Source organism: Anoplopoma fimbria, chromosome 24 (genome assembly GCF_027596085.1).
Source record: "Anoplopoma fimbria isolate UVic2021 breed Golden Eagle Sablefish chromosome 24, Afim_UVic_2022, whole genome shotgun sequence".
Lineage (NCBI taxonomy): Eukaryota > Metazoa > Chordata > Actinopteri > Perciformes > Anoplopomatidae > Anoplopoma > Anoplopoma fimbria.
Window position 1 is genome coordinate 15,539,523 of NC_072472.1, and position 25,718 is coordinate 15,565,240.

General features: G+C 40.0%; 1 protein-coding gene across 2 annotated transcripts; it reads right to left on the minus strand.

The window, feature by feature from the left end:
- Positions 1 to 2,065: 2,065 nt before the first annotated feature.
- On the minus strand, positions 2,066 to 16,615 carry slc7a3a (solute carrier family 7 member 3a). 2 transcript variants are annotated; one of them, XM_054625331.1, is made up of 12 exons: positions 16,533 to 16,615; positions 8,223 to 8,874; positions 7,952 to 8,113; positions 7,380 to 7,563; positions 7,176 to 7,291; positions 6,485 to 6,707; positions 6,259 to 6,398; positions 5,940 to 6,042; positions 5,401 to 5,630; positions 5,096 to 5,262; positions 4,744 to 4,852; positions 2,066 to 4,647 (listed from the first exon to the last, which is right to left on the minus strand). In XM_054625331.1, the coding sequence occupies exons 2-12, from the start codon at positions 8,587 to 8,589 to the stop codon at positions 4,493 to 4,495; spliced, it is 1,956 nt and encodes a 651-aa protein (XP_054481306.1). In that variant the 5' UTR covers positions 8,590 to 8,874; positions 16,533 to 16,615; the 3' UTR covers positions 2,066 to 4,492. The 2 variants fall into 2 exon arrangements, with proteins under 2 accessions (XP_054481306.1, XP_054481308.1); XM_054625333.1 differs by lacking the exon at positions 16,533 to 16,615 and adding an exon at positions 15,684 to 15,784.
- Between the last annotated feature and the right edge of the window lie 9,103 nt (positions 16,616 to 25,718).

Consider the following 25,718-nt stretch of genomic DNA (forward strand, 5'->3'; position numbering starts at 1 on the left):
CACCTTCATATCATAAATTTCTTCTCATACTTATGCCTCAATTCATTTATAGATTCCGTCATATCCATATTTAATCATTGCATGCCTCCTTTTAAACTGAAATTTTCCAAAGAAAGAAAATATATTTTAAATTTTTATATAATGTAAATAGACATTTCATTTAGTTCCTGGAATCTCATCAGACACAGCAGAATTAATGAAAAAACTCAAATAACCCTGAAAGTGAACAAATTCGGGTTATTTAAACGCCACTTCAATTGCTCAGACTTTAAATCAGATTGGTGGCGTCAATATTCACTAATTCTAACAGGTTAAGAAATCATGATGTGCGGTAGTGTCTCTTTCGAGTGGCTTTTTAAGGAGAACAGCATAATTAGCACACACCGTCAAGTTCCTGTTCATAGATAAAACTGTGTTTATCCTGTAAATATCACAATTCAAACTGTAAGGTGGCAGCAAACCCATTGGTATCACATTACGCAACCTGTAAATAATTTATTTGAAACCAAACCCTGACAAAGTTGAGTCTTCACTGTTGTTGTGACTTTGGGACTATTATAGCACAAGTGTCATCAATAATAAATGCCTTGAGAAATTAATAAAGATTTGCCTTGTGCAAAAAGTGAAGGTGCTCTGCTCTTTCTATCACAAAACTGACTGTGGTGTAACCAACAGGCAGTAATGGGCCATAGCCTCAATGTTAACAGATAGATGTAATGCTGTGTACAGCCACTAGGGGGCAGACTTAGTGTTGTGGAGGGAGGAGGCCAGAGGGAAAAGCTATTTCATTACCATGAAATAGCTTTTCCCTATTTATGAATGTGACCTATTCATACTAAAAAAACCTAAAAACTTTTTTTTTTCCAAATGCAGATTGTATTGAAATAAATGAAGAATTAACTGTTTTCCTCAGTTGCCTCAGAACAATTGTTGACTGAAAATCCTAATTCCCAACATACTGTGTGCAATCCTTAAATCCATAGTTCATTTTCACACATGATATAAATTTCTTATCCATTGACCAAGTGATGTTTTGAATTTTCCATGCAGACCAAAGTGGATTACACTGCGTTTCCAATGCTTTCCATGTATTTAGCTATTGTTTCTCAGTTACATTTACACCCCAGAGAGCGGGTGAGTTTTTCAAAGGTACCACAGTTTTTGAATATACACCGAGCGGATATTTGAGAGGGACAACAGGCCTCTCGCACAGGAGAGAAGGAATGTAAAAGTAGACTTTATGGCCATTTTGCCGGAGGCAGAGGGAGAGACAGAGAATTGGTGCTCCAAACCAAAGTGTGTGTGTATTTAACTGTTACTGCAAGTAACACATACAAATGTGCGTGACAAGATAACACAGTAATATGTGGATTTTCATTTCTAAATGGTTCCTTATTTATATGATTTTATTTTGTATAGGGACTTTTTTCAGTAATTAAATAACTGTCAATTTTGTTAACTGTTACATACTTACTTACTGTGAATAAGAAAGGTGAACATTGCCATTGAGAAACGTGAACGTAGACTGTTGAAACTGTTGTTCATATGACATGAGATTATTCTGTAAAGGATAATTTACTTTATTTGGTTAGGGTTTGAAATCTTAATGAGGAATGTCTTTGGTCACATGGACAGTTTGTTTCTCTTGACTTAGGCAGAGATACAGGGGAGTGTCAATTTGTAGGCAAAGGTGCACTCGATGAAGTTATTGACGGACAATTTATATATTAAGTGTTGTTCAGTATAAACTATTGTTATTGCCCTCTGTGCTTTGAGAACCGAGGGTTTAAGAAATTGGCCTTGAACAACTGAGAAAAGTTTTGTATTTTTAGGTGTTAAAATTGTGGCCTATTCCTAAAACCACTATTACTGACTGAACAAATGGTAGCACGTAGATGAAGAGTGAAAAGTGCATCTGGCCTGCAGCTCCGTCTGAGGGAAAATCAACAGCTTTCTTTATGAAGAGGTAGATATAACACAGACTCTGTTAGCATGAATTATTGTTTTATTTAAAAAAAAAAAAAACACTGAAAATACAGCTTTTTTTTTTTTTTTTTTTTTTTTACATGACAGCGATATGTACAGAATATGAAACAAAGACAAAAAATGCTGTTAATGAGAGATGATAGAATTGATTTTTGAAAAGGCACAAGGGCTGAGTATGAAGAGCTGTGTGACACACGCCACAGCCACATAACCTTTTAATGACATCGCTGGCAGGCAGAGTTTATAATTCCAGTATATGAATTGTCCACAATGCAGCTGGACTTTTTGTTTTACCAACCCAAGTGTTTTTCTCAGGCAGAAAGATGGTTCTTTAGGCACCAGTTTATTGATTCACATCAGCTAGAAACACTGGCTGAACCCAAATCTACCTTTATTGTCCCTCGCTTCTCCACATACTTTATGGGCGACATTTTTTAAAGGAGGAGGAATTTAGATATTGGATATAACTATGAACTTTAGGGATATCTTTGAGCATTTACAGAAATGCTTCAATATTGCATCCAGCGGGACCATTTTATCTAAAAAAAAAAAAAAAAAAGGGCTCAATTTGGATTTCAGTAGCATTAGGTGTCAAATGAAACGCCTTTCAATGTTATTTACAAAAAACGCCTCTTACCAAATTATATTCAAATGTTAAAGAAAGTGTTTGTATAATTTGCAGCATTATACAACTAAAGATACATTTCTAAACAAATACTGTACATTCTACAGTAAAGCACTTTACATACTATAAACAATAAGTTATATCGACTCTAGAGGGTTGGGGTAAAAACATTTTCTTTCATATATCACAATTTAGAGACCAACTTTTAGTGGTCATTCTTTGTTTTTCCCAAAACAAGTTAATTTGGTCAGAAAGGATTAAATCATTTAAGCCAGACATTTGCAACAAAAGTAAAAACAATAAGAGATCAAAAAGACAAGTATACTAAAAACTGTACATGTAATTAAAATACATTAACATCTAAAAAGCAGATTCAACTGATTGTGACTGATATGACATTAAAAAAGCTGACCTGAACAGACAATGCTAAAAAGATCTGAATATTAACAGTTCTATCAGTAGAAGTAAATAATGGAGTTAAAACAAAATACAGTTGACTAAAATAAAAAGTTAAAGCAAAAGTGAACTTAACAGACAAAGCTGCCAAGAACAAGTTTCAATTGAAACTAAACAAAAACCTTTTGTGAGTCTTTTCACAAGGAAGTAACAACACAAATGTGATTAAGATGATAAAAGACAGACTCCTTGTTCAGAAACAGACCTCCAGCTCCCAGATCAGTCAGAGGTGGACAGATTATATTAACTGAAATTTTAAATGCTGGTCAGGAGATAACTTAATGTCATGAATGTGCTTGTTGAGTGCAAATCTCATTAACCACCTCAGATCTGCAAAAATATCAATACAGCTATGCAAATAATAATATGAAATAGACAAGTGTGTAAATTAAATTGGGAATAATCAAATTACCAAACTGGATTATTTAAAATTCATAGATATTTACATGCCCATGTTTGGGAGAAAACCCATGTCCAACCAAATATGGGCAATCCTTTGACTCCTGCTTTGCATTTTTTTTTTACTGACAAGTAGTTTATTTCTGTTAAAAGCCTTTTAAAAACATTTTAGTTATTTGGTTTAGGTTGGAACAAAGGCCACAAAATGATAATACCGTTTCTAAACAAAATTAAATAATTCACAATAACCGATTGATTTCATACCATTTGTGTTGTGTTGGTGCTGTGTAAACTGGGCTGTTCTCTGGGAGCGGAGTAATGTAACTTCAGCCTCAGATACTGAACCGCACAGTGCAGATGACATCGACGTGGTCCATGTGCTACTGACCTAACTGCACCGAGGCCTTGACCGACATTGTAAACCAACAGCCTCAACGTTACCCTGTATACTCACAAACAAGCAGGCTGGTGCAATAAACAAGGACCAACTAACTAAACACGTCAACTACTGAAGGCCCTGTCACGTAATGTCACTGGCTCAAGTCATACTTTTTAGTGATGCACATAGTGGTTGTTATCCACCCTTAGTGGCTCACTGGCTCCACACACGCAGCCACCAATAGCAGAGAGGAAGCAAAGATGAAAACTGATGAAGTCTAACATTCTTCAAGATAACGGAAAACAGAACTTGGATGAGGAGACCAACGGTATTCTTTGTTAGTTAGGTCCATTCATAGCATGTGTTAGAGGCAGGTAAATATCTCCCAGAGGGCTAAGGCTAAGTACAAACAGACAGATTGAAACAGACACACCGGCCAGAGAGTGGCTCTGTCACAGTGTCTAGCCATCAAGTTAATCAGCCTCCAAATCAGAGGTAAGATGTGTGTAGCCTCTCCTCCCTTTTAAACCCAGGGCTGTGTTCCAGGCTGCCTACATTGCAGCATTTTGGCTGCTAGTTCAACCAGACTGCCAAAAAAAATAGTGTAGATGCTCTGGCAACACTCCCCAGGTTTAGGTCAGTGTGTATCAGGGGCTGCTGCCGGCTTCCATGTCACTGTCGTCAGGAGCGCCGGTGTAAATCGGACTCTTGGTCTGCAGCGCGGGCTCGTATTTACGTGGGGATGACCTTTTGGCAGCTTCACTGCTGTTCTTGATACCGTAGAAGAAGTAGATTGCGAAACCTAGAATGAAGAAGAGAAACGACGGGAAGTTACAAAACAGCCGCGTGAATCTGTAGCACTAGAAAGAAGAATAGGATTAGTAGTGTTCAAATGTACCGATTAGCATCCAGACAGCGAAGCGGCACCATGTTCCCCGGTCCAACTGCATCATGAGGTAGATGTTGACGAAAACGCTGAACAGGGGCAACCAGGGAAGCAGAGGGACCTGGAGAAATGGAAGATGGGGATGGGGGGATGGGGGGGAAGGTCAGCATAGCTATTTTAAAATGTAGCTGGTTCAGCTTGAAGTTGCACTCAGTGAGAGAATCCGGAAGCAAAAGTCTGTCTGACAAGGTAAATGAGAAGTGAGCATCGTAGCCACTCATCACAAACAGTGTTCCAATGTCAAAATGGAGAAATCACTTTTTGTTACACAAAGGGTCCGTTTTAAGGGTTTGATCGGCGTTACCTTGAAGGTGAGAGCCTCTTTGCTCTGAGGCTGCCTGCAGATGATGACGAAACAGACGCAACAAAGCAGGGTCAAGATGACACAGGGCACCACAACAGCTGCATGCCCGGCCAGCAGCTCTTTGAGACAGTTGGCCAGGATAATGCACAGTACCGTGATAAAGAGTGCTTCAGGGAGACAAGAAAGAGACAAAAAGATACTTATGTCAGTGACGAAATTCAAGTTTGTCTTATCCACTGTGAGAAAAAAAAAAAACAATCAGCCCACAAGAATCTTTAGATTCCTAAATACTCAGACACACTTACAGATAGTAGCAGTGGTGGCGTAGACGATGTTCCCAGAGGTCTGCGTTGGCGTCTTTCCACTTGGGCAGAAGAGCAGCTTGGCGGTGAAGGCCTCGCGGAGCGGCCTCTCCTCCGTCTCCATGCCGTACTCGTCACCACTGTCCCCTCCACTTACAGCCACCTTCTCCCCCTCCACCAGCTCCACCAGCTTCTCCGTCTGGCTGGACGAGCTCAGGGTTCCTGGCTGGTACCTGTGGGGGGACGGAAATGTGTCAGGGTAAGTTAACAAAGAGGAAAGAAGAAGAAAATTCACCCACACAACTATATTGGCTGCATACAAACAGGGGCTTTCATAAAATGTATGGTTATTCTAAAGCAAAACACACTGTTCGCTCAGTTTATTCCAATGATAATATGAGATTACTTTATCTGTACACAGATTGTGATACAAATATTTTTTTTAACTGGCTTCATTACTACTAGAGGCTAGATAATATTTAACACATGATTACAACTTTGAGAGTGTGCTTGTGCTTGCAGCGGATAAAAAATGTGCTTACCTGAGGATGAGGACACAGATGGCCACTAAAGAATACGCCAACAGAGTTCCAATGGACATGAGGTCAACCAGAGCTGCCAGGTCGAACAGGAAGGCCATCAGAGCTGTAAGGAGAGGTAAAAACACTTAGAACACTTACACTGTTACATATATATTGACCCTGGCAAAATATGTACAACTCACTCGACAGCTCTCCACAGAACAGAATAGACACAGCTCAGACAGACTGCTGGCCAGAGGCAATAAGCAAGTTTGACCAGTATGAAACGCAAACAAAACACAGAAAAAGAAAAACACACAAATAGAGGCAGTTGGTTTACCTGCAACAATGCCAGATGCAATGGTAGCCAGGAGAGGAGTCTTTGTGCGAGCGTTAATCCTGGACAGAATACGGAACAGCAGCCCATCCTCCGCCATGGCATAGATAACACGGGGCATGGGGAACATAGAGCCTAGGAGACTGGGAGAAGATCATAGTTAGTATTGAACATAGATATTTAAAGGCTTTAAACACTGTGAAAGCAAGAATACAGTTTCCGTCCTTACCTGGTGGACAGAGCGCAGAGAGAGCCCACGGCCACGATGTATCTGGCTGGAGCCCAGCCGACGTAGCTGAAGGCCTCGGGCAGAGGACTCTGGGTGTTCAGCTGGTAGTACGGCATCATCAGGGTTAAAGCGGCAGACACACCAAAGTAGGCGAAAAAACAGATCAGCAGAGAGGCGACGATGCCAATGGGAATGGAACGCATGGGGTTCTTTGCTTCTTCGCCTGAAGACAACAAGACAAAAAGAGGATTAGTTGCAGTCTTCACATTAAACAAAGCAAACAGACAACCAATCATGTTTTCTTGGTGCTTGTTAAGCGCGTTAATGCGTTGCAGTCTTCACAACACTTTAAGGTCTACCACAGTAGGTGAAAAAGTTACATAACACAACCTTTTTAATACAGGCGACGGGTTCTGTGTCAGCCCAACACTGTTCATAGGTGAAGTGGAAAAAATCCCAGACGTTCTTATGTAATATTGAATGTAAACCCATTATCAGAAGCTGTTCTACTTCATGTCTGTACGATACTAACTTCCCATGACACAGAGTTGGTGCATACAAAACAAGAAAGCATTGGAAGCTGCTAGAGATACTTAAGTAAGTGTTTTGATGTCTGTTTACTGCTTATATATCTATTTTTGTGAACCCTGTCTTCACATTGCTTATGATGGAAATATTAAAAAACACTTGCTTGTTGTGGCGATGCAGTCGAAGCCCACAAAGGCGTAGAAGCAGGTGGCGGCACCAGACAGGACTCCATTCAGGCCAAACGGAGCGAAGCCACCAATGCCAAACTCCTCCCCGACTCTGAGTGACGAGAGACACTTAGCCATCAAACACGGGGCGAAACAGAAAAAACTATGCGTTGATTTGCTGGCAGCTGTCAAATACTTACTTCGCAACCCTGCTGCTGTTGGTGGCGTTTATGAAGCTGTGGTAGTCCTCCTCCGTCAGGTTCCAGTTGGCTGAGTCCCCCTTGACAAAGCCAGAGATGATTACGAAGCCCAGAACCACCAGATTGATGCCCGTGAAGATCTTGTTCACCAGCGCCGATTCGTTCACGCCAAAGGCGAGAAGTCCTGAGGACAGGAAGAGAGGAGAGGGATGTAACAGAGAGTAGAGAAAGTTCATATTTCAGCACCAAGAACAACATGTCCTGCTATGTGGGTGGATGTGTTCGTACTTCATCATGTCCAACAAACCATTAGCCAGAGACACCAATCAACCAATTATTTTTTCCTCTAACATGGCTACTGGCGTGCCCACGCTGCAGAATCAGTGTGACAACTGCTCTGGCTGTTATGCAATGTTTTAGTACAATGCTGACAACTTCTAATAAGAAATGTAATTCTTAATTTGTTCCTTCCCATCATATTAATCTTCTAACAATCTCTCTTATTTATCCTGTAACCCTCAGGTGGGGAGAATATTGAGAATAACGACTGATGATGAGCAGGGCTAACTCACCAGAGAGCAGCAGGACCAGGATGAGGGCGAACAGGTCGGGGTACTCCGCCAGCACTTTCCCTGGCACCTTCATTGTCATGGAGGCTTTAAAGAAGTCAGAGATCTTTTGTTCGACCAAACTGTCAAACGTTGAGCTCCACGCCCTGGCAACACTGGCCGTACCTTTGAAGAGAAGACAGACATTTATTTAAGTCAACAATGTTGAGACTGAAAATGAAAACAACGCAAAACGTTCTGCAACTATTCAACTGAAACTAAATAAAAAGCTCACCTATCACATAGGAGAGGATGAGGTTCCACCCAGTGATGAAGGCCCAGATTTCTCCAACAGTCACATAGCTGTAAAGGTATGCAGAGCCCGTTTTGGGGACACGGGCGCCAAATTCGGCGTAGCACAGGCCGGCCAACATGGAGGACAGAGCAGCGATGAGGAAGCAGAGGACGATAGCCGGACCTGCCTTTTCTCGGGCGACCTCGCCAGCGAGGACATACACACCGGCGCCGAGTGTGGAGCCCACTCCCAAGGCAATGAGGTCCAGCGTGGACAGGCAGCGGGCGAAGCGGGTCTCCTCACAAGAGAGGTCCAATGGCCGGCGGCGCAGCAGGATTTTGCCAAAGTTGGTCAGCTTGGCAGCCATATTTGCTGTGACTGTGTGTGGGCGCTGAACCAGGCTGTGTTTTAAATCCTTCTAGTGTATGTGTGTGTGTGTGTGTGTGTGTGCGCAATCGACACAGCTCAAACTGAGCACGTGTGACTGATCTGAGAGTAGAAGTACTTTGGGCAGATGGGTAGGTAGACCAAGTACTTGTTGATGATTGGTCCTTAAGCGTAGGCGGGAAGACTTGGGCAACAGTCACTCGAGCACACAGAACAAGAGGTGGCAGGTCTGTGGTTACAGTATTTTGCAGCAGCAGATTAGGACCTGAGAGAAAACACAAGAAAACAAGAGCTCAAAACAGGGAACTATTCAGTAGGTGCCAAAGCTCACATTTAACACAGTTCTTTGTGTGTTGTGCAGCAGGATTATAATTTCTTTCCAGGAAAAGTGTTCAAACTGCAGGGAAACAATAGTGGGGTCAGAAAAGAAGGAAAAACAAACAAAACACAAATGCTCAACCAACCTGGGCTGTAACAACTTTTTGGTCTTGGTTTTGTGTTGTTTTAGATTACGTTTTCGTGGGTAATTGTTCAGTTTTAATATATATTCCTCGATTTCATTATGATTATATGAATTATTATTATTTATTTTTTTATTACTCTATTTTATCTCTGATTTTAGCGTTTTACTATCATATTTGATTATTGTGATTGCTTGTTTTACCCTGTTAAGCACCTTGAGATTTCATTGTATTTTAAAGTGTGCTACATAAATAAAATCCATTATTATTATCAAGTTCATTTGTGTGGTGTGATATCACACACTATGCCTGAGTTAGTTTAGGTGCAAGTGAACCCAGGTAGCACCAGCGATGTTGGAAACTTTTCTTCTCTTCCGCAAAAAGGAGATAGTCAGTCGACAGGTTTGGTGAGGTAATAAAAACACACATTCCACTCGACGAGATACCAGTCACGCGACTTCCAGGAACTCATACCAACACATCATGAGACGCGGTAGAGCGTAGAAAGATCTCAGTGGGACAAAAGAAAACCTAATGCTATGCTACTTGATTTTGCCTCAAACAAATAAACCTGCCATAGTACGCACCCCTATAAAAACACACGAACACCTGGTCCGATTCCTTGCCACTCCCTTACTATGAGAAAGAGCACTTTACTGCTTGTGTTGTGTTTTTTCAACAGATGGACGCTGACAGGGAGAAGCCTGGGAAAGCCAGAGGCTGTGAAGCAATGATATGATTGAGTTCTGCAAGCTAATATCAACAAGGGAGAGGAGGACAGCGTGAACCAGCAGCTCGATAAGGTGAACCAGCTGCACTTGGAGAAGGTACGGATTAAAATGCACCGCATCTATAAAAACTGACCCTTAACCCATTTAAAAAACAAGAAAAGTTGGTGTTTCAGAGCAATATTCAGCCCATTCCAACTGCTTCTTTAACAGGTTATCCATTACTAATTGGGCCAAAATCACATGAGTAACCAACGCCGCTGCCAGGATAATTATTCTACCCACACCCAAAGTAGAAGAGCTAAACAATAAGATGTGATCAGGACGTAGTGTGTGTATTATTGTCTGACGCATACAGGGCTGTGGAGAGGAGTTTCCTCTTGAGTCACATTGTGTGTAAAAATGCACTTGGGAGTGATAGTAGTTACTGTTCCTTAATCTTAATCGTTATATTGATCAGTCTCCCATGCTTTATCAATGATTAAAAAAAAAAAAAAAAAAAAAAAAAGAAACTTAGAAAATCATCCTCAAGGACAACAGCAGCACATTTTACGTCAGTAGTAAGACCTTGTCAAGTTCAGTAGAGGGTGAATGATAACGATTACACAAAAACACACCAAACACACGCACAAACAGTTCATAACAGGCCAAGGACACAGCCCATCTGACAAGCACAGATACAATGTTTTCTGTTTTTCTTTGGAGGCGGTTAAAAGTTATCAGTCATTGGGGCTCTACGATATTCAACTATCTTACATTGCCTATTATGGTTAATACTACGGTTAAAGTCACATACAACTAGTGACGTAAATTTGGATTTGTGGAGGTTAAATGGAAATTTTGTATCTGTAAATGTCGTTGCATAACATTTTTTCTAATCCAAACTGTGGATAAAATCCTGGTGCTTAAACAGGTTACACCTGTGGGTTCACTCTACCTTGATGAAATGCTCCACCAAGATTAGGCGAAGCAACTCCTTCACGCAGCCGCTCCTGCTGAGTGATTCACTTCGATCAAACACAAATTAAAATACTACATACACTCAAACTCATCATGCTTTTTTCGAGGGAGGTGTCATTTTGCATGTTACAGAATAAAGTTGACTTTATACATTTTTTGACTCTATTGATCAATCGAGAGGGAGAGATAAAGAGATATGTTGATGGAGAAAGTAGGAAGTAAACAATCTAATTGCATAGACTATAAAAAACATGCAAGACAAACACATATTTATCTAAATATCTATCTCTGTATCCTAATATATGAAATATTTTAATTTCTGCACTACCATGTGTTCAGTTTTAATTAACCTTTTAAAAGAGGAGTTTCATTTTCTACTCTTGAGATAAAACATTGAGCTGCCTAGAATGAAAAGCAGGGGTAAAAGAACCTTGTGACTAAAGGAAAGTTTCCATTTTACGATGTATAATTAGATAATTAGATATATATAATTAATTGACAATGCTACTTTATATAGCAGAAATAACATCGCTCATCTGGTTATACAACCAGAGCTATGTTGTTGATGTTTGTCAGAGATGTCATTCAAAACAAAGCCATGTGTTTTGTATTGTAATAGAATGAGGAGCAGCAACAAGCTATAATGAGGTTAGCAGGTTTGTTTCTTCTGCAGATAATCCTCTTACAGACTGTGGCAGCAATGCTAAGTCAAGTAACAGGACCATTATCCCAGAAGCCAGTTGTAACCGGAGCACTACTGGCCTGAGTCCTTGGTCATAGTCCTCCAACATAAAGGGTCTTTTAGTTTGTTACAGAAGTATTTAACAAGGATACAACAGTGTTTCCTATTTATTACATAAGACTGTGGCAGCCCGCCAAAGTCTATTTTGTCCCGCCATGGTTTCAGAATGAATCGCATATATTTTTACAACGGGTCGGCTAGTTAGCCTCTCCAGCTGCATTTCCGTTTCTAGATCGGTGCGAAACGTGGCCCATGGTTCCAAATGTGTTTATATACACTTAATAATCAGGCTATATTCTACTTAATAACACATTACAGTTAATTAGTTGATTTATGTTTTATATTTAGAATCCTAGAACCTAGTGAAAGTACAGCATTTCCCTCTGAGATGTAGAGCAGTGGAAGTATTAAGACAAAATCAAAAACACTCAAGTAAAGTACAAGTACTTCAAAATGGCACTTAAGTATAGTTCTTCATAAACTAAATGTACGGGTTAACATTCTACTTTCTAGAACAAGAGCACAAAGTTCTTTATAGATCCAGTCATTTTCCTGTGGGAAACTGCAACGTAACATAATCCAATGAACGGAAAATGGCTGCAGGTAACACACCATTCTTTTCATGTGGGTTGTTACGCATCACAGCTCACAGACAGCACATTCATGAGACACAACGCAGTGCGACCTGGCATACAGTAAATCTGCCCCCTTACACAAACGGGCACCCTCGTGAAAACCACAAGGAAAAGATTAGAAACTAGCTGATGTGAAAGAGGCATCTACTAGTGCAGAGGGGGCTCCAGCATCGCTTTAATGAGACCACCCTTAAGGGAGGTCATGTAGCAAGCAAGTCTGCATTTTTTTAACCTAAAGGTGCCCGCAAATATGGAAGAAAATCTTACCGTGAAAGCAAAATAAGAAGACATTTCCCAACAAATGAGATTCTAGAGTTTTTTTTACTTTAGTTTGTCCCAATTTTATGTTCGAGTGATTTTATATCTTCACAGTTTGCATAGTTTGTTTAGCTTTTTTGTCCTGCTTGGTAAAGGTGTGGACGGTGTAGGTTTTGAACCCCTGAGGAGATCACAGCCAGCTGGGCACAGTAGTTAAGTAATAAATGTTTACTGACACAACATCGACGCTCTCAGATCTCAGCTCCTGGTGTGAGTGGAAAATGCTACTGGAATGTCCACCGTGTACCAGTTTCCCATCAGTCTTCAGAGGGCTGGATGTTTATTGTTGGCTGCTCTCTGCGTTGTTTTTATATCATTGTTTCATAGTATTTGTCTTTTTTTCAACACTTAACTGTACTAGGCAGGAAATTCTCTTTTGATATGGTAGGACTAGAGGAGCTTTGATAAATAGGTTTTGTTGTTTTTATGGTATTAATAGAATATTGCCATTGTACTGAAACATTGTGAGAGCTTTTATCCTGTGTGCTATGAAAAAGAACAGGGCCAAAATTAGAACATTACATGAAGCAAAAACTTTTTTTCTGCCTCCTTTTTAAAACTGTCCAACATACCGTGTGACCCGAAACTTTGTAGAAACTGAACTCTTAGGCTTATAATTACTGGAACTCCCCAACGTTTGTAAAAACACTATAGAAGTAAAAGCATTAACCGCTGACAAGTGCTTCATTTTGTATGTGGAAAGGCACGTTCTGCCTGAAGCAGCACTTTAACTCTGGTTTTTAACTGGACATGTGGTATGAAAAAACTTGACAGCACAACAAAAATAGACTGTGAAAGGCTTGAGTCCCCCCACCCCCCCCAATCTTAGATTCACACATTTAATAAATTGATTCAGCCTAACCTCTGATCCATGTGGACAACCACACTCGCTCTGTAACACCGATTGGGCTGGTCTTTCTTGTTGTATTGGCGTTTCACTTCTTCCCTTTACTGCCTGACCGCTGAAGTGACTGATAGGCCTGATACCATCGTCCCCCTTCTCAGCACTCCGACCAAGTTATCGGGTATCACTGCATTAATAGCGTCAGACTCAAGTACAGCGTTGACTTCGGAGCTCCTCCGCCGCGCACCATTCATGTATGAAAATAAGAGATGTATGGTTTTTTTGTGTAAATTACTCCAAATTAGAATAATCACAGGTATTTCTGGGATCCTGCTCTGAATATATTTCCCCTGCATGAGCAGAGGAGTTACTTGATGAGCCAACTGGAGCAGGTTAATTATTGTCATGATCCATCTTTGCCAAATTGTTAATGTATAGTCATGTCAAAGGTAGTTGTAGTAGTTGTAAAAGTATAGTATTTGCAGATAAGATAAACTAGCCTCACCCTCTAGAAGTATGGCTTTGCTGAGACTTGCATGTGCCAACGTGTATATTACTTCAAATTCTAACAAATGTGTTGCAACATTTAATCCATTTGGCATTTCTTGCACATGAGCACCGTTACGCAACCCTTTATTTGCCAAAGAATTAGGCTACTGTATAACAATTTTATTACAATAATAATTATATATCGTTTCATCTCAAAGTGTGCACAGAATTACAGTGTAAAGTTTAGATCTACGGAAAATCCTGTTCCAGTCTATCCCTATTTATAATAATATTCCTGCTGATAACACAACTGTGCCTTAATTTGTAGGGCCAGAAGCTGAACAAAGGGAACAACATGTTCAGTACCCTGTGGGGCTGACATCCACTGAAAGAGGTGAATGTGAACTTAGGCAACCCTGGAAGGTACGCTGTATCATTACTGGCAGAGACCCATTCTCAGGCATCTCACGCACCCACAAACAATGGTTTTCCAGGCGTTTGAAGTCATGAACAATATTTATTTTGAGCCAGAAGCGTGTTTGTATGAGATACATTTTAGGTTCCCTTAATGCTGTATGTGTTTTTGTTCATGTGTGCGTGTAAACTAAAGTATGTGTGGAGAGACCGACCACTGAGACTGAACTGAACGACCCTTAAAGTCACCTGGCTGAAAAAGCACTCCTGCCAAAAACTGCTCTGTGCGGTGAGATGGAATGTGATACAATTAAGGATCTGTTCACTTTCCCATGCCGACCAATGTCAAAACCATTAACATGAACAGCCACAAGAACATAAGTAATCTTCACATTATAAGAAAGGATAACCTGTCGGCTGGACATCTACGAATGCCAAGATATGTCTACTAAATTACACAGATCAGAAAGAACAAGGCCAAGGTCCAGAGCATACAAGGTATGCGGAATAACTTGACAGCGCTGCTCCGTGTAATTTGTCCCTCCCAGCATTTAATTGTGCTCCGACTAGTTAGAAACTGGCTGCCACATTTCCCAGCATCTCATATAAATCTATTCATAATTAAAAAAAACTTAAAACAAACTCAATTTACATGCACTTTGCAAAATCTGTCAAGTCAAAAATGCAAAGGATGCAATAACTTCAGTATAACAGTATAACCTCCTACATCTCAAACATTGGGAAATAGACCCACCACTAGTCAAATACCTCTTGAAGCTACACCCTTCAAGAGCAAATGTTTGTGTTTTGGACTGCATTATTGTTTCCATGTGTATCTAAGATGTTGTCAACTGGAAACGATGTTCTAACACATTCCTGAGGGTGCACCAATAAAAACAATCTGACATGTTTAAACTTGTTAAAAAAATGAAGATGCCCTGATAAATTAGGGGCTGTTACCTGTCAATAATACATAAATAAACAATAATAATTTGTCAATAGCAATCTACAGCAACAGCAAGGGACAGGCTGTGAGAGGCAATGACAAAACCTGACCATATCAGGCTTCTCTTCTTTCTTTTTTTTAGCGTTGAAGGGGTTTGTCCTTTGCTGCATTGAGCTGGACCTGCTGAAGTGTAAATTAAGCCTAGATTATAAGAAAGTAACATGTGGCTCCCTGGTTAACCCGACAACGTCTCCACTCCCATTTATCCACCTGACCACCGCTAAACAGGTTGGGATCACATTACACATCCCGACTCTCTTCTCTTATGTTTACTACCACGATAATAACACTACATTTTTAATAAGTGGGTGCCTTTAAATCGGCTGATGCAACCCAAGCATGGTTAACACCCTGGACACAGACACTGTGCTATAGTCAACTTTACCCGGAAGGATGACTCACTTTGACGACAATCGCAATGTTTGGCATCAGGGCAACTATAGAAACTAAATTAATGTGCACTTAAACAAACCTTACCTACGGGCGGTGTCAAATGTACTGTGCGATGTTCAGCTGTCCATCTGTGTGATGGTCAGTCTGTCAGGGAACGAGGCACCAGCTAGCTACGTGGCTCTCGCGTGGTGCCCATGTTTCCTTTGTAGATTACGGGAAAGTCGTAAATGTCCAAATATACACACAGAACTGCTGTTTGTTGAGTTCGCCTGTCACAGGATTATTGCAGACGCGGATGGTAAGACCATTCACGGTGATTGGTCAATGTTGTACCAGTATTCAGAGTTATATCTTGAAACAGAGTCCGTTTTGTTTGACGACAATTCATTGGATTTCTAGAATTTCGGCGCTTTTGGGGAGTCTTTGAACGCGGCGTAGCGCTCATCCCCGCCTCGGTCTCACGCTGTACTGGTGGGTGAGCTAAGACCACCACTAAGACCACCACAACAATGGACGAGAACCCCGAAGGATCTCACGGAAACGTGTCGAGCAGTGTGTTTCATTTCTGGGTTGTTTTTCTTTTTAAATGTTTTACCTGTGTCCCCACAAAGGTCACTTCTTAAAATGTCTGTTTCTGCTTTAGTGTGGTTTCCCGTGCTCGCATCCGACCACAGCAGCTACTTCCCCGCTAAAATGACAAAGTATGCCGCCTCAGAAAAACGTCAACTACTGTGAATAAACTGTAACTGTGTGTTAAATGTGAGGCATGGTATGTCCTTTGTAAACATCAGTGCGCCAATACAAGTGCTAACACACGCGGAGGGATTGCATCAGACGACTATAAACGAGACAGTCGGATCCAATGTCCTCACGAGACGACTCGGATACATATTAAAATTAATTGTATGAATGAAATATGATGACGGGCTTTACCTTTAATGTCTTCTGGGTGACAGCGGTGAGAGTGAAGTCTGATACCGTGGTCGCTGATGAAATATCCCGCTCTGTTGAACGTGTGTGGTTTTGACCCGCCGGGAGGGGCGGTGTATACAAACAAAGTGACGCAACGGGAAGGTGGAGCTTTCCAACATGAATGGAAATACAGACGTAACAATGTATATATACATACATCAATATTTACGTTTCTGATAAGATTCAGTGCGCAAGCTAGTACGACAAAGCAAATAAGAATATGAAAAACAAGTGTTTAAGACAGAAAGTGACTAGACTGTGTGTGTGTGCGTGCTTCTTTGTAGTAGGAATGCCCATATATGGAGTCCTAGCGTCAGTGTCCTCTCCTGTGAGAGCCACGAATAGCTGGTTCCCCTCTCTACACTATATCCGTTGTCGCTTTGTTCCTCAGATTAAAAGACATAGAGGGAAACTCAAACTATGTCTTTCATGTGCATTTGCACTTAGTGACCCTAGAATGGTGAAGGGTCAGTGGTGGTGTGAAAAAACTAACTTTACACATTTTATTCTTGTGGCACTCACTGACTCAAGCATGATCATACACAATCTCGTCTCAAAATCTGCCATGTCTTTGATGACATACTGTGACATTGTGCTTGTAAATGAGGGGCCACAAAAACTTACTTCAATATAAAGTAGTCTGATGCAACATGAACTCTATGTGGCATCAGAGTTGAATTAGTATTTCACAATGTTAGCAAAAAATGTCTTTGTCCTTCAATAGAATAGCATATTGCCATTGTACTGAAACATTGTGAGAGCTTTTATCCTGTGTGCTATGAAAAAGAACAAGGCCAAAATTAGAACATTACATGAAGCAAAAACTTTGTAACCTTTTTAAAACTGTCCAACATACCGTGTGACCCGAAACTTTGCAGAAACTGAACTCTTACTCTTATAATTACTGGAACGTTTGTAAAAACGTTGGGAAGTTCAACCGCTGAAAGCATTAACCGCTGACAAGTGCTTCATTTTGCATGTGAAAGGCACGTTCTGCCTGAACATGTGGTGTGAAAAACTTGATAGCACAACAAAAATAGACCGTGAAAGGCTTGAGTCACTCTTTGATTTCGATATATATATATATTTTGAAATCTAGCTTACCACAGCTGATTTGTCCAATGTTACCTACTGAAGCTTTAATAAAAATAAATCATCACAGTTTCCTGTCAAGCCTACATAAAACATTGTGGTCAAAACAATCTCACAACAAGGTACATTTAGTTAGCAGTATTTGACAGTGCCACATGACCATGTAAATGTTCCAATGCCCATTTTGGCTTGGGATTGAAAGTTTTTTTTTTTTCTTTGAGAACAGTAGTCAACAAAACAATCTCAAGGCAACCTCTGCTGAGGAAGATCGTACAATATGGGAGTTTACTCTTGACACTGGGGAACAGTATAATCTCAATCTAAAATGTCGACTAACTAGCCTTTTCTGGGCTTTTAGATACATTTTATGGTCTTCATCAACAAATGGAGCTGGCTGGTTAGTCCACAATGTGGACAATATGGTTACAAGTTGCAAAGTTAATCACCCGCTGTATTCCTCCTGTCCTGGGCCGTACACATCCCATGCCAGTTTGTAATGTTTACAGTCAGGATGCTTTCTATTGCTCCTCTGTAAAAGTTGACAAGAACCTGGCACGTAATTTTTGCCTTCCTAAGTTTCCTTAAGAAATACAGCTGTTTATGAGCTTTCTTCACCATGATGGAGATGTGTGAGGCCCATGTCAGGTAGTATGTAATGCTGATTACCAGGAACTAAAAGCTGCTCACTTTCTCCACCACAGCTTCATTGATGTAGACTGGGTTGTGTGTCTTCACCTTCTTTTTTCTGATATCAACACTCACATTCTTGGTTTTTACTGACGTTGAGCAGTAGGTTGTTTTCTGAGAACCAATCTGCAAGGTTGTTGATTTCCTCTATCTACGATGTCTCATTGTTGTCTGTAATCCGGCCGATGACGGTATCGTCTGTTAACTTTACAACAGAGTTCTCTTCCTGTTTGGGGTAGCAGTCGTGGGTGTATGGTGTGAACAGGAGGGGGCTGAGCAGACAGCCCTGGGGTGCTCCGGTGTTCAACAATAACAATATGTTCTTGATGCATTTTAAAACTCCCCTTAACAAATCATTTTCCCATTTTACTTCCCCTTTAAGTAGTCTTAAGGTTGTCAATATCACCTTTTTGACTGTCTGACTGTATATTCTGTAGCGGACTGGCTTGTTTAAACTCTTCATTGAAGCTATATGATGTTAATACTACCATGTCTTTTATGGCTGCCATCAATATACCCTTATACATGTAGAAACTAAAGGTTCGTACTATAGTAATGTTTTATAACTCTTAACTTAGATGTAACATTTGTTCACCTGTTGTACCCGAACTGCTGAATATCAAACCCACATGAAACCTGCAGAGATCAGGGTCTTGAACAGAGGTCACATAAGATGAGTTGAAATATTTATAGCGATGGAATAAATGAGCTTGTCTGTGGTAGGTGAAGGATGTAGGACTCAATGTGCTAACACAGCACAGGGAGTGTCAGTTTTTGTGATGATGGTTGTACAAACCAGATGTTTTTCACTTATTACTGTAAAAAACAGTAATAAGTGAAAAACACTTATTACTGTTTTTATAACAGTAATAAGTGTTATACTGAATTACAGTGTAATTCGGTGTGTTTTAAGACGACTAAATGTAGAAATTAGTCACCTCATGGAAATGTGATCATTTTTTCTCTGAAAATCTGTTCTACAAAAAAAAAATCTATAATATTTTGATTAATTTCAAGATCCAGCCATGGGGTGCCCTGGATAGAAGCAGATAAACAAGACGGGTAATAAAATTGAACCTGAGGTTAAAGGTCTAAACTGCTAATTTGGTGCTTTGGTGTTGTATATTACATTTGCAATACATGAAATTACCACAAAGCACCTGTAACACAGCAAAAAGGGTCCTTGGGGCCTGTGTAAACCTGGAACCCCACGGCAGCTGCCCACTTTGCTCTGTGAAGGAACACTTTATATTGACTGTCGCCCAGAGGTTAATTTTACTTATTGCTTGTTAACTTACAGTGACTTTAACAGAAAGTAGTCAGCAGTGTTAAGTATCTGTCTAATTGAGTTTGTGTCGACAAGATAGAACGAAAATGTAAAATAAAGGGCCACATTGACTTTTGGAAAGAGGGAACCTGTGTGAATGAATTCAATTCAATTCAGTTTATTTTGTATAGCCCAGAATCACAAATTACAAATTTGCCTCAGAGGGCTTTACAATCTGTGCACATGCGACATCCTCTGTCCTTCCCTCACATCGGCACAGGAAAAACTCCCCTAAAAAACCCCTTTAACAGGGAGAAAAAAGGAAGAAACCTATGGGAGAACGACAGAGGAGGGATCCTTCTCCCAGGATGGACAGAATGCAATAGATGTCATGTGTACAGAATGAACAGCATAACAGAGATACAACACATTCAATGTATATGACATAAATGATTCATATAATAAGACTACTTATAATAACAGCAGCAATTATTACAGTAGAATTATAGTTATGAAAATAGGGATAGTAATGTGATTAATAATAATAATCGATGTAGCAGTGGGTGTCAGTCGGCTCACAGCAGGAAGCACGACTACGGTCCAGGTTCCACAACGATTCATGGAAACCTGCAGAACGAGAAAGCAAAAGGGCTTCAGGGTGGAAGTAAAGCTAAAATGCTTAATGGTACAGGTAATAGTAATAGTAATGTGACTAGTAATAATAATAATGGTGGTAGCAGTCGGTGTCAGCAGGGCCGTAGCAGGATGCACGACCACGGTCCAGGTACAGCCACGATTTATAGAAGCCTGCGAAGCGAGAAAGCACAAAGACTCCAGGGTACAAGCAAGTCAATAAGCGTAATAGTACAGGCAATAATAATAGTAATGTGACTAATAATGATAGTGGTAGTAGTAGTGGGTGTCAGCAGGGCCTCAGTAGGTGGCACGATGACAGTCCAAATATAACCCCGATTCCTGGGAACCTGCGAGGCAAGAAAGCACAAGAACTCCGGGGAAGAAGCAAAATCAGTAATGTGCATAAATAGGAGATTAATACATAAAGATGGAGGGAGAGAGAGGAGAGAGGAGCTCAGCGTATCCTAGGTAGTCCCCCGGCTGTCTAGGCATATAGCAGCATATCTAGGGGCTGGACCAAGGCGAACCTGAACCAGCCCTAACTATAAGCGCTATCAAAAAGGAAGGTCTTAAGCCTGCTCTTGAAAGTGGTGAGTGTGTCTGCCCCCCGGACTGAAACTGGAACCTGGTTCCACAGAAGAGGAGCCTGATAACTGAAGGCTCTGGCTCCCATCCTACTTTTATATACTCTAGGAACCACAAGTAACCCTGCATTGATTGAGCGCAGCTTTCTAGTTGGGTAATATGGAACTATAAGTTCCTTAAGATAAGACGGTGCCTGGCCAGTTAGAGCTTTGTAGGTAAGTAAAATAATTTTTAATTCTATTCTTGATTTAACAGGGAGCCAGTGCAGAGAAGCTAATACTGGAGTAATATGATCTCTTTTCTTAGTTTTTGTTAGAACACGTGCTGCAGCATTCTGGATCAACTGTAAAGATCTAAGAGACCTATTAGAGCAGCCTGGTAATAAGGAGTTACAGTAATCTAGCTTAGAGGTAACAAATGCATGAACTAGTTTTTCTGCATCGCTTTGAGACAGGATTTGCCTGATTTTCGCAATGTTACGTAAATGAAAAAAGGCTGTCCTTGAGATCTGTTTTATATAAGAGTTAAAAGACAGATCCTGATCAAAGATAACTCCAAAGTTCTTAACGGTAGTGCTGGATGCTAGAGCAATGCCATCTAGAGAAACTATATCGTTAGATAATTGATTTCGAAGGTGATCTGGGCCTAGTAGGATAACTTCTGTTTTTTCAGAGTTTAACATTAAGAAGTTACAGGTCATCCAGGTTTTTATGTCCGTAAGACATGCTTGAAGTTTAGAGAACTGGTTAGTTTCGTCTGGCTTAATTGATAGATATAACTGGGTATCATCTGCATAACAATGAAAGTTTACTGAGTGTTTTCTGATAATATTCCCCAAGGGAAGCATATATAAGGTAAATGAAATAGGTCCAAGAACAGACCCCTGTGGAACTCCGTGACTAACCCTGGTTTTCATTGAGCTTTCATTGTTTACATATACAAACTGAGATCGGTCTGATAAATACAACTTAAACCAGCTAAGTGCGGTTCCTTTAATGCCTATAAGATGCTCCAATCTCTGTAATAGGATTTGGTGATCAATGGTATCAAATGCAGCACTAAGGTCTAGCAATACAAGTACAGAGACAAGTCCTTTGTCTGAAGCTATTAGAAGGTCATTGGTAATTTTCACCAGTGCCGTCTCTGTGCTATGATTCACTCTAAATCCTGACTGAAAATCCTCAAATAAACTATTGTTATGCATAAAGTCACAGAGCTGATTTGCTACTGCTTTCTCAAGGATCTTAGAGAGGAACGGAAGGTTAGATATAGGTCTATAGTTAGCCAACACCTCTGGATCTAGAGTAGGTTTCTTAAGAAGAGGTTTAATTACAGCTAGTTTGAAGGCCTGTGGTACATGGCCCGTTAGTAAAGACAGATTGATAATTTCTAATAAAGAATTGCTAATTAAAGGTAAAACTTCCTTAAGCAGCCTAGTCGGAATCGGGTCTAAGAGACAGGTGGAAGGTTTAGACTTAGAAATAGTTAAAGTCAATTGTTGAAGGTCGATGGGAGAAAAGCCATCTAAATATATTTCAGGTTCTACAGCTGTGGATCGATCGGTACTGGTTGAGGGCAGTAGATTAAAAAAATTTTCTCTAATAGTTAGAATCTCATCATTAAAGAAGTTCATGAAGTCACTACTACTGAGGTTTATAGGAATACACGGCTCAACAGAGCTGTGACTCTCTGTCAGCCTGGCTACAGTGCTGAAGAGAACCCTAGGGTTGTTCTTATTTTTCTCTATTAATGCTGAATAATAGGCTGCTCTAGCATTACGGAGTGCCTTCTTATATATTTTAAGACTGTCTCGCCAGACTAACCGCGCTTCATCCACATTGGTGGAACGCCATATCCTTTCAAGTTTTCGCGATATTTGCTTTAAATCGCGGGTTTGAGGATTATACCATGGAGCAAACCTCCTTTCTTTTATTAGCTTCTTTTTTAGAGGAGCTATAGAGTCTAGTGTCATTCGCAGTGAGCATGCAGCACTATCAACAAGATGGTCAATCTGAGACGGACTAAAGTTAGCGTAGGAGTCCTCTGTTATATTGAGCAATGGTACTGAATAAAACCCTGGAGAAATCGCTTCTTTAAATTTAGCTACAGCATTATCAGATAGACATCTAGTGTAGAAACTTTTGCCTAATGGCGTACACTCTGGTAGAAAAAAATCAAAGGTTATTAGATAATGGTCCGATAAAAGAGAGTTCTGTTGAGAGACAATTACATTTTCTATTTCAATACCATATACCAAAACAAGGTCGAGGGTATGGTTAAAACAGTGAGTCGGTTTATGTACACACTGACAGAAGCCAATAGAATCTAATAATGAACTAAACGCAGTACTAAGGCTATCATTATACACATCCACATGAATATTAAAATCCCCTACAATAATAACTTTATCTGTCTTAAGGACTAAACTAGATAAAAACTCTGAGAATTCAGATAGGAATTCAGAATACGCACCTGGTGCACGATACACTATAACAAATAAAATTGACTTTAATGCTTTCCCGCTCGGGTTTGAAAGACTAAGAACAAGGCTTTCAAATGAGTTTGTTTGAATGTGTTTGCAAGCCATTCACAGTCACGTACACACCAAGCCAGTGAAATACTGTTTTTCTTAACTGTTCAATTGTTTACTTGTAAAGGTTTGGACTTTTGTTTCTTTGTTTCTGTTCCTGAGAAAGGCTGTTTTTCTTTCATTCTTTGGACTAAAAACTGAGTTAACTTTTAAAAAAAAAAAAAAAAAAAAGATAGATTTGTGAATTGCATTTTCTCCCTGTCCATCAGTCGAACTCTGTTAGACGGTACTCTAGTATAGCCACTCATCTCACCTTTTGTACTTGCCCAGTCACACTGCTTTAGGATGCTCTTTCAATTTACTTCCACTTTATCAAGCTAATCCAACTGGGTGTCTCTGCAAACACAACAAGCGTCACGGCTGCACACTGGGCTCCAGTGTTAGAACTGCTAACAAAACATCCCCTAATCTCTGCCTTGGCCTACTGTGCCCGTCCTGTCTGCCCACTTTCATTACTCAGGACAAGGCCAGTACTTCAAAGCTCACTGGTTTTGTAGGTCACAGTTTTCACTGGTGAGAAAGGTCAGGGTCGGTGTGTGCATCCCAAAAAAATCTAAATTCCTTTTTCTACTTCTACTTTACACCTTTTATTTCTTGATCCTAGGGTGGATAAAGGGCAGGAAGGTCAAACTCATTTTTATTCATGGTCCACATACAGCCCAGTTTCATCTGAAGTGAGCCGGACAAGTAAAACATTTTATACAAACCTATAAATAGCAGCACCTCCAAAAATTCCCCTCTCATTGCAAATTCTGAAAACTTTCACAATAATGAGCAATGCATTTACAAAAAAAGATTAACAGCCTGAGATGTCTCGCTGATCTCTTGGCTATAACTAAAACAGGGTGCTTTTTCCTCAAACCTGCCAAAAATGAATTGATCTTCTATGATCTCACTTGTCCTTGCAAGTTATGTAGCCTGTATGTAAATTAGTGGTATGTATAATAGAGTATAGGGCCTGAAACTCAAATTAGGACAGTGCGACCCCCACTGGACAAATAGGAATGGCAGTGCTTTTTTTTGTTGAGAATTTCTCTGTCATTTTCACACTTTTGCAAAATCCTCCAGTATGTTTGACACCCCCAGATTCTGTACAGATTGTTAATCTCTCCAAAAAAACACTGTGAATTTAGGGATGTGTAAATAAACCTGACTTTTCCCATTTTTTCTTTCAGGGAACCCTGTGTGGTTTAGTGCAACAGAGGTACCAAACTGTTTGAACAGTTTAATGTTCCTTTTTTATTTTAATGGAAGCTACAATTGTGTCCAATTACAGTCATGCCTACTTTTGATTACCTGCAGGTCAAGGCCTACATTACAAGATCACTATTCTGGGACAACTTTAATCCACCTGTGGCCAGAATTCCTCTCCCCCTGTTAATCCCTGTATTTCCTGAAGGCGAGCTACTAACAGAAAAAGATTAGAGGACTTTACCATCCATGTTTAGTGAAATAAGAGCCAGTGTTGCAACTGAAGAGCCACAATCTGTATTTATGAGGCTTCCTTCCGACCACATATAGTCAGTTTTTTTATTTATTTAGTGAACTAAGACTATGCTCAGGTTATTTATACTTGTTAGCCTTCCTTTGCAATGAAGTAAGCTTCCAACTTAGTTATTTTTATAAGTGATTTATCTGTTGTTGTTGTTGTTGTTAGTTTTTGTCTATAAAATGCCAGTAATCATAGTGAAAAATACTTTTCCCAGTCCCGAAATGTCTTAAAATTAGTGATAATAATAACAATTTTATTTATATATAGCACCTTTCAAAATAAAGTTACAAAGTCCTTTACAAAAGAAACAAAAAAATAAAAGTAAATAAAATCTGTAATATAAGATATTAAATAGCTTGTTTTATCTGACCAACAGTCCAAAACCCAAAGTTATTCAGTTTACAATTATTTGACAAAGTAAGTGAATCAAATCCTCACATTTGAAAAGCCAGAAGTGAGAAATATTTGACTGAAGCAAGTAGTCAATTAATTATCAAAATAGTGTTATGGCTCGGTAAGATGCACCATATTTAGAGGAAAACAGATACGTCACTCTGTTACGGCTTTATTAATGTGAGCTTTGGTGCAGTACATGACAAGTTCCATTTGAGTGTTCCAAACTAAATAAGGAAAACAAACACCACAAAATAAAGTAAAAAATGTTATTGGGTTGTAAATATGTGTTATGTAACTGACAGCTGTAATGATATTTATAAAATAAATATTCTGCTTAGCCACACCCATCACTGCCTGCCATTATGTATCCAAATGTAATGAATTTAGGGTCATATATGCTCA

Bases quoted from the DNA above. Each gene is read 5' to 3' on its own strand.
- slc7a3a (XM_054625331.1), bottom strand. From the start codon at position 8,589: ATGGCTGCCAAGCTGACCAACTTTGGCAAAATCCTGCTGCGCCGCCGG. The intron at 7,564-7,951 runs GTGAGTTAGCCC...TCCTGTCCTCAG, and splicing joins CCTGGTCCTGCTGCTCTCTG to GACTTCTCGCCTTTGGCGTG. The intron at 6,399-6,484 runs GTAAGGACGGAA...ATCTTCTCCCAG, and splicing joins CTCTGCGCTCTGTCCACCAG to TCTCCTAGGCTCTATGTTCC.